Raw genomic sequence first — 10,025 nt, 5'->3', positions numbered from 1 at the left:
ATCAGCTCCTCACCTGGTTCACTCTTTCTCTCTCCAAAGCCAGCTGATGAGCCTGACACAGAGCTCCTGTAGCTGAGCCTGATCATTCATATTGACACAGTGGTGGTTGTGGAGCTGAGCCTTGTTCCTTAAAGAGCTCACACAGTGCTGATGTCTCTCTGGATGCTGTGTAACTTCATCCCCCGGCCTAAACAGTCGCCCAGAGGTAAGAGAGACCTTTTCACCTCACACACAAAGCTATGATGGAAGCTCCAACTCTGTTTCCATAGAGGAGGACTCTTTACAACCTGTTGAGAAAGAAGAATGATTCTCCGATGCACTTCATTCAGCTCAATTAGAGCTTTAGGGGACAGGACAGATGTCTGCTAGACGACACAGAGATCAAGCACCTCTTTGTTTCTTTGGTCTGCCTTTCTTTCAAACTCAACTACACTGACAAAGACACATTAATGTGGAACATTCCATAGACCTGTAACAGTACATAGATGTACTGTACAGTGATCATGATGAGAACAATCATGAGTTAGGACATGAATCCATGCATTTAAAGTCTGTTTCTTTATTTCAGTGATGTCATATGGACACAGTATAGAGACACAGTTCAGGAAAGAATAACCACACATCCGATCTGAAGAGGCTTCATTTAATGAGTGAAGCAGAAGAGATTAGTGCAGGTTTGTTTCTATAAAAGGTTCCTCTGTAACTGACATCAGTATGGAGACAGAACTCTTCACCTTATTTACTGGATTCTATCAAATCTAGAATGAACTTGTGTGTCTCTTTATCTGCATGTCCTCCTCAGCAGCAGGACTGGAGGTTCTGCCTTGGTTTCCCTTTGATGCTTCTGTAGTCCAGAGTGTGTTTCCCTGTGATTGACCTCTCTGGCTCCATCTCTGGGTCCAGTCTGAGTGTGGCTCTGTCCCATTTATCTGATCAACCTCCTCACTCTGCTAATACATAGAATGGTGATGTCATTCTGGATGTCATTATGGGGTGGCGGGTGTCGTTCCAGTCCTGTCTCCCATGACAACAGTAAATCAAAAATAAAACTGCAGACGGGCAAAAGCTGCAGCCCTGAACAAAGTTGTTTACAAGTCAGGAGGCGATGGAACGAAAGTTGCTCAATGCAAACATGCACGTACACACGCACATACGCACACACACACACACACACACACACACACACACACACACACACACACACACACATAGTATGCACTCTATAATTATAGCATAGTTTATATAGTATATTATAGTAAATATAAAAGAAATAATGTCAAACATAAAATGTTTTTTATCTACTTAAAATGTTTCAAAATCAAACATTTAGGAAAGTGCTGCTCTGTATAAGTGTGTGTGTGTGTGTGTGTGTGTGTGTGTGCCTCTCTGCTGGTACTTTGCTTGTTTTATTCACTCATCAGGTTTTCTCTGTCAGACTGCCAGTGAACATGTTTTGACATTATGTGATGAGATATAAAACTCCAAGTACAAACTCTTAGCTGGAGTTTAATTAATGACACATTTAGTTAATTTCCATTTCACTTTAATCTCTAATATTGAGGAGTGAAATGAGCCAATATGAGCCATAAAGCTCTTAACCTCTTCATTTCAAATCAAGCTTTTTTGGCCCAGGCTGATGAAAGCTCTTTGACTCCTAAAAGAAAGTGAGGAAGAGGGGAAGTCAGAGAGGAGAAAGAGTGGGAAGGAGGCCAGCTGGGCTGAACCACTGACCTGTTGTGAATCCACCATAAAATGTAATAAAGGCTAAGACTGTATGATAATTTGGGACCGTAAAAATAGATGGCAGACTGCAAATGATATGAGCTGCGTCAGAAGACCTCTGAGGACGGAGCAGAGACAATACACTTCAACCAGCAGGGCCAGAGACAGACTGACCCAACAGCAGTCAATCATGGAGCTACAACAGAAAGGAGAGAGAGAGAGAGAGAGAGAGAGAGAGAGGGGAGGTGTGAGCAAAGGAGAGGACTGGAGGGAGGAGGAAGACAAGGAGGAGGAGGAGGAGGAGGACGAGGAGGACGAGGAGGAGGAAGTGCAAAGCTTTAGGTGATTAAGCCACAAGAAAACGGAACATTGTCAAAATAAGGGAAAGACATAAATGAAATTATTCAAATGGATTGATCCACCTGACCCCTCTGGGCTGTGGGGACGGACTCCTTCAATCAACAACAACAAGGCAGCACAGTGTGGAATATAGAGATATGATACATATGTATATACTCACAACCATGTAACCATGGCACCCACCGTACACCCGCATTCTGTGATCATGAAGCAAATACCCTCACATGTAAGATACAGTGATTAGATCAGCATGAGGATCAGAAGGTAGAGAAAAAGAGATGACTGAGAGAGAGAGAGAGAGAGAGAGAGAGAGCGAGAGAGAGAGAGAGAGAGTGAGAGAGCGTGAGGGAGATAGAGGGGGAGAGAGGGAGAGAGAGAGAGAGAGAGAGTGAGAGAGAGAGAGAGAGAGAGAGAGAGAGAGCGTGAGGGAGATAGAGGGGGAGAGAGGGAGAGAGGGAGAGTGAGGGAGATAGAGGCAGAGAGAGGGAGAGCTCAGGGTCCTTCCATAGAGAGAGAGAGAGAGTGAGGGAGATAGAGGCAGAGAGAGGGAGAGCTCAGGGTCCCTCCACAGAGAGAGAGAGAGAGAGAGATAGAGGCAGAGAGAGGGAGAGCTCAGGGTCCCTCCACAGAGAGAGAGAGAGAGAGAGATTGAGGCAGAGAGAGGGAGAGCTCAGGGTCCTTCCATAGAGAGAGAGAGAGAGTGAGGGAGATAGAGGCAGAGAGAGGGAGAGCTCAGGGTCCCTCCACAGAGAGAGAGAGAGAGAGAGATAGAGGCAGAGAGAGGGAGAGCTCAGGGTCCCTCCACAGAGAGAGAGAGAGAGAGAGAGATTGAGGCAGAGAGAGGGAGAGCTCAGGGTCCTTCCATAGAGAGAGAGAGAGAGTGAGGGAGATAGAGGCAGAGAGAGGGAGAGCTCAGGGTCCCTCCATAGAGAGAGAGAGAGAGAGAGAGATAGAGATTGAGGCAGAGAGAGGGAGAGCTCAGGGTCCCTCCACAGAGAGAGAGAGAGTTATAGTAATGTGCAGTGGTCCACAGTGACCTGTCGTTAGGACTCTGTCCCCTGACAGCTTCTGTCTGTCTCCAGGCCTGATGCCAATATGCTAATTCACCTCAGATGGCCTTTTCATTGGCTGATGCTGACGCCCGTCCACACGTGCCAGCTGACTGTTGCCTAGTCCCTCTTTTAAAGAGCAGAGCAGCCATTACCCAGACAGAGCAGCTGTATCCGTATGGCTGCTGCCTGCCAGCAGTGAATCAGATCCTTTTACTATCACAGATCACCGGCCTGCCTCAGCTGGGACCAGCCCGACAGACTGAGGCTGACTGTGCAGCAGACCAGCAGGACTGAGCCTGACTGAGCCTGACTGTGCAGATCTGTTATCATTATTATTATTATTATTATTATTACATGCCGTGTCATCACACATGCCCAGTAGCTACGGTAATAAAATAAATATAATGCATTGATCCCGTATGATAGTGAGGATTACATGAGTGTGTACGAGGAATACACACAGAGATGATGATGATGATGATGATGATGATGCTTTTTACAGAATATTACACTGAAATATGTAGATACATATCTTTGCAACAATAATAAGGTAAGGAAAGGTAAATATAGGTAAAAACCTGTTTAAATTATTTGAAGAATTACATAATAAAGAAGAGTAACAAAATGTAACTTTTTCTTTAATATTATCATATTTTTATTTTTACATTTGCAAATTATTTTTATTTTATTGCATCATTGAAAGGTGATTTTCATCGCTAGATTAATCATAATTACACTTTTAATGTGCCAGTTGATTATTTTCCTATATTAAGCAGTGAAAAGATCCATAAGTGGACAGGAAAGGAGACACTCACACACACACACACACACACACACACACACACACACACACACACACAGAGAGAGCCTGTGGACGTTAGTCAGGTCCATGAAGCGGTTCTGTAAATGCCTCTTTTTTATTTGCCTGTATATTATAAAATGTGCTCATAAACCACAAATGCTTCACCAATATTTTATATTATTTATAATTTTTATATTATTATATTTTTTTTGTAGTTTTATGCACAAAGACTCCTGCAATTGCAATTCCATAATAGTGAACCTGAACACATCATGTGAATACCTAAAGGTTTGGCTGCAATATCAATGGAATTATTGAAGAAAATCACATAAACATTTTCTTAATTATTCTATAAATATTGCCAAAAGGATTTCATCAGTTTAGAGTTTTCATTGTTTGTTCTGAAGTGAAGATATAAACTTGTGAGTATATATGGTATGTATACTTGTATATACAGTATATTATATTCCTCTATGATGATCTTCATTTGTATTTATCTCTCTTTTGTCTCAAACGAACTTGAAGTTGAAATATCATAATGATGTATTCAGGCTTTTAATCGCTTCTCAGTCTTTTCTGAATGACTGTGAGCTGCATTAGGAGTTCAAAGGTCAACATTTGACCTTGTGAGCGTCAATTGTGTAGAGGGAAGAAACCTCTTAAGAATATTACATTTTAATTAAGCCTGCATGAGTTAGGATAGTTGATCATTTAGGACCTTTCTTTCTTTCTTTCTTTCTCTCTTTCTTTCTTTCTTTCTTTCTTTCTTTCTTTCTTTCTTTCTTTCTTTTTTCCTTCTTCCTTTCTGCCGTTCTTCTTTTCTGTTTTCATTCATTAGACTCACTACCTTTTCATAACGTAGCTGTAATGCTGTTCTTACGTCTTAGTCATTGTTCAAACGGCAGAACTCTTGTTATAATTCTAGATTAAATTTGTCATGAAAGTTGTTTTATTATTTCCTCTTACTTGTCCAGTACAAAGAATAATATTTTATCTGACATGTTCTCTCTTTCTGTGTGTGTGTGTGTGTGTGTGTGTGTGTGTGTGTGTGTGTGTGGGCTCACATTAATGAATTAAGCTGCTCATTATGATGAAGCGCTCTGGTTGGTCATTAAGCCAAACGCATGTAGAGTTTGCCACCTTGGCCCCTATGAAGTCTGGATAATTACCACTAATGTATCATCGCCTATTCAGGGAGGAAACGTTTCCTTTCTGCAGGCTGACGCTGAAACACCTCTGACCCAAATGTTTTATTCATTCATAAATCACATTACTCATTTATTTCAAACTCATATTTCAAATTGTGAACAGCTTTTTTCCTGAGGAGCGTTGTCTGGTCTTCATGTTCTCAGTGCTGACGCTGGTTCAGCTCTCATCTCATCTCTGCTCTGAGATATCAGCACATTAATGTCAACGCACCTGTTAGATCTGTCAAGGGTTAATGGAAGAGAAGTCACAGATATGAACCTGAACCTTGGCTTCACATGTGACAGCAACAGGTTCTTCATGTTTCACAAAGAGTCTGAAGAAATCTGGACTCGTAAGAAAGCGTTATAATTATTCAAAATCCTTGTTTATGACATTTATGTGATGAGACGGACGATTGAGTCAATATCAGAGGAAACAAAGTCCCATTGGGTCTAAACTGTTTTAAATGTCTTATAATACGTAAAAATTGATATGAAGTTGAAGTTTTCTATTTGAGGAAAATATTTCTATATGACGTTTGTCCGTCCGACTCAAGTCTGTTAAATATGGAAATGAAAATGGAACAGAGAGTCAAGATAATTCAGACTTGGATGTGAAGGATCGCATGTGTGGAGAAACCAAATACTGTGGAGAGAAGTGTGTGAAATCACTTCATTATGACACACGCACACACACACACACACACACACACACACACACACACACACACACACACACTGTGCTGTCAGAGTCAGACTGACATGTGGCCTTTAGTTTAAACTCTCTCTGCACACACACACACACACACACAGACACACACGGTCACATTAGGACCTCATGTGATATTATGATTCCAGGAGCATCTGACTCCAGTGTTGTGGAGACAGAGGATCACAGAGGGTAATAATGGCTGCATTATTACTCCTCTTATTGTGTCTTAATTAGTGGCATTTAATTATACACTAATGCAGTGAGGGCTATTAAAGACATAGAGGCCTGCTGATCAGGGAATTAAGGCACACACACACACACACACACACACACACACTCCTACAGGCACACTCCTACAAGCTTTGACACACACGCACACGCACACGTACACACACACGCATTTTGTCCTGCCATAGAAATCACAGTTTCGTTTAACTAGGAATTACAGACACCCCATAGAGAGAGAGAGAGAGAGAGAGAGAGAGAGAGAGAGAGAGAGAGAGAGAGAGAGAGAGAAAGTGTGTGTGTGTGTGTGTGTGTGTGTGGGAAGAGAGAGAGAGAGAGAGAGTAAATGTACCCAGAGAGAGGAAAGAGGAGGAGATCAAAGATGAAGACCAAACAGATGTAAAGTCAAAATGTTGACAATGAGGAAAATGAAAATAAAGATAATCAACATGAACGTGATCTTTGTGGTTCTGAGTGACGTGTTGATCTGTACTGAGTGTTTGTTCACAGGCTGGTGTGAGCGGAGCCTTTATGATGCTAAACAGGCTGCTGAGGCTGAGGCTGAGGCTGAATATAAGTCACTGTCAGTGGGCTGAACCCGGCACAGGACGAGCTTCAAAGCTGGAGCCTGAACGCACCAAACAAAGGAGCTAAACTTGATATGGCGACCCTGCACGCGTTTGAAGTGTGTGTGTGTGTGTGTGTGTGTGTGTGTGTGTGTGTGTGTGTGTGTGTGTGTGTGTGTGTGTGAGAGAGAGAGAGACCCAGAGCGTTGGCTGATCAGATCCATCTTAGGAAGATCACACACACACTTCTCAAACGCATGGAGACAGACTGCGGTGTGTGTGTGTGTGTGTGTGTGTGTGTGCGTTTGTGATCACCCATTTGTTTTTTCTGAATGAAGTTAAACGTGTCAAAGTGTTGTTTTAAATACGATTGTTCAATTCTATTCTATTTCATATTTATCTCTTGAATTATCAGACCTGCCGTTATAAGTGAACATAAACACTTTGATTATAGAGGCTTTAAAAAAATAATTACCGTGAAAAAACAACATTGCGTCATCCTGCTTATGTAACTAATGTGACTATGTAATGTAAATGTAACTGTAAATAATAAACAATAATTTAATCCATAAACTGACAGAAAATAGTGAAACTTCATGTGTGTGAGCTATTTACCGTGACACACACACACACACACACACACACACACACCCACACACTGTTCTAATTCTAATGTGTGAGCTCATTAAAGGCTGAAGTTTGGTCACTGAGGCGTCAGAGCGCAAAGCAACTGGTGGTCACCGACGATCCGCCGCTGAGCGCGCGGGATCAGAATTATAAGGATAATAATATTAATAATACTAATAATAATAATAATAATAATAATAATGACTTAAACAATCCAAACCAAACTCGCGAATTTTACAATGCACGTTATAAATCAGTGTGATGTGATTTAATGAAGCTGAACAACATCAGAGTGAGACTGAGGCTCCGCGAGGGATTATTATTATTATTACTGCTATTATTATTAATTATTAATATTATTATAATTTAAATGTGTAGTAGAGAGAGAGATCCGTGTGTAATTAAAGCATTTATATATTAAGACACCAAGCAGGATTTATTTTGGAGGTTCTTTATAAATATTTGGAGATAAATAGTTATAATACAAGCATAACATTTAGAAGCAACAGAAACAGAAGTGCAACAGGCCGAATCCAAAACCAGGACGGCCCGGGTTTCTATTTAACCACCAGGCCGAGAATTCAAATATAATAAGAGCATTTAAAACAAAAAAGCTGAAATCTAGAAGCAGAAGAGTTGATTTGCATGTGGAAATGATTTTAGGTGTAAATGTTCTAAGACGAAACTCTCTTTGGGTTCAGCGCGCATCTGCTCGTCTGATTGTATCTCTCAGCTCCACATGACAGACATGTGGTCAAAGCCCGGGCGGACTGTGCAAAGAAACAACATGGGCTCTAAAGTGGAACATGGAGGACAGAACACTCAACTCTCTGCGGCGTCACTGTGTGTCCCGCTTCAGCCGCTTAGGACAGCAGCAGCGCCGGGTGCAGAGGGACGCCTTTCCCCTCCAGAAGGTCCCCCTTCTCCATCACCGAGACCGGGGCGCAGAGCTGGGCCGGGCCGGGCTGCAGCCCCGTCAGCCCGGGCATGGGGCCCAGGGACGGGGTGGGCTTGATGGGCACCGGCACCGCGGGGAGAGTTTGCCCGTTGGCGCTGTGGTAAAGGCCCTTTGCGGACACGCCGAACGGCGCGTACTCGGAGGACGTGGGCACCGGCACGCCGCCCATGGACTCTGACAGCATCCCGACGTGCGGCCACATGGAGTTGACCATGCTGCTGAGCTGCGGGGGCACCGGGTAACCCAGGTGATGCATGACCGAGGTGAGGGGGAGCCCGCTGGCCATCACGCCTTTGTAGTCCCGACCGATGATGTTCTCGATGGCGAACGGGTGTTTGAAGCCGCCGGGCTGGGAGCAGGCGATGCCCCCGTAGCCCTGGAAGTGAGGCAGCCGGCCCACCGTGTTGGGGGGCCCGGCCGGGTGCTCGTGGTGGCCGGACGCGGTGGCCAGCTTGCTCCCCGGGTGGTGGTGGTGATGGTGGAAGTAGTGCATCATCGGGGAGCTCTTGCAGGCCATGTGCTCGGCGCGCAGCACCTTAAAACGCTTCCGCCTCCTCAGGAAGCTGCCGTTCTCAAACATGTCTCCGCAGTCCGGGTGTAGAGCCCAGAAGCTGCCCTTCCCCGGCTGGTCGGGCCGCCGGGGGATCTTAATGAAGCAGTCGTTGAAGGAGAGGTTGTGGCGGAGGGAGTTCTGCCACCGCTGCGTGTTCTCCCGGTAGTAGGGAAACCGGTCCATGATGAACTTATAGATGTCACTCAGAGGCAACATCTTCTCACTGGAGTTCTGGATCGCCATGGCTGTCAGGGAGATGTAGGAGTAGGGGGGCTTCTGGTCGCTGTAGGAGTTCTTCCCGGGACGAGGCATGGCTGCGCGCTGATGTCTGGAGCTTTGGAGCTTTGAGAGTCAAATAAGAAACAAGCTTTGAGATGATTGACTTTAGATCTTTGAGGCAAACCTGACAGCCGTCATGTTAGTCTTGATTAGCCTTGATGGTCTTCCGGTCCGACTTGTCAGCATCTGACGGATCTGTTCCAAACTTTTGAGCCATTCAGATGCGCAGTAGTCTGTATGTCCCTGGTTCCGGTCCAGAGTGCCGCTGCAGCCTGCAGGCCGCTGCTCAGGTAAGACCCGACTCTACTTCCTGCATCAGGAAACTTTCTTTGCAAAGTCTTTTCTCTTTCTCTTCACCAATTAGTGCAGCTGGCGCTGTGCGTAAAAGTGAAGTATCCTCTCGCTTCCACGCCGGCTGGTGTGTGTGAGTGTGTGAGTGTGTGTGTGTGAGAGTGTACAGCTCCTCTCCTCTCCTCTTGTGCGCTTCTGCCACTCGTCGAGCGCCGTTTTGTAAGACCCCTCAGGTCGTTTGCTCTATTATCTATTATCCAGACACTTAGGGGACACGTCAGGGGAGAGAGAGAGAGGGCTGCACCGAGGCGTGTGTGTTTGGAGGGGTGGCTAGAGAGAGAGAGAGAGAGAGTGAGAGAGAGAGAGAGAGAGAGAGAGAGAGAGAGAGAGAGAGAGAGAGAGGTTTTTGAATATGATCAGATGTGTTAAGCAAGCTTATGTTCGGATCGGAGACCCACAGAAAAGAGAGAGTGTTTGGATCTGTGTGTGTGTGTGTGTGTGTGTGTGTGTGTGTGTGTGTGTGTGTGTGTGTGTGGTTAAAGGCACATTGCTTAAATGTCTATAATAAAGTGAGTGCATTGCTTTGAGGCCCAATCTTCTCCTCTGACCCTGTGTGACCTCTGAGGATGGAGCACAGAGGGATGCAGGGTGAGGAGACGTGGTACAGATCTAGACTCTAGATCTGTGACAC

At 44.6% G+C, this 10,025-nt stretch overlaps 1 protein-coding gene across 1 annotated transcript; it reads right to left on the bottom strand.

Annotated features, from left to right (window-relative positions):
- Positions 1-8,116: 8,116 nt before the first annotated feature.
- On the bottom strand, positions 8,117-9,076 carry foxb2 (forkhead box B2). Its single transcript, XM_076138998.1, has one exon. It carries the CDS (start codon positions 9,074-9,076, stop codon positions 8,117-8,119), a length of 960 nt encoding a protein of 319 aa, XP_075995113.1.
- Positions 9,077-10,025: the final 949 nt, after the last annotated feature.

Source organism: Genypterus blacodes, unplaced genomic scaffold, assembly GCF_046128005.1.
Source record: "Genypterus blacodes isolate CSIRO-AG114 ecotype Tasmania unplaced genomic scaffold, CSIRO-AGI_Gbla_v1 ptg000428l_1, whole genome shotgun sequence".
Classification (NCBI taxonomy): Eukaryota; Metazoa; Chordata; class Actinopteri; order Ophidiiformes; family Ophidiidae; genus Genypterus; species Genypterus blacodes.
The sequence above is the reverse complement of the archived record's forward strand: the minus strand, read 5'-3'. Positions and strand labels throughout refer to the sequence as shown.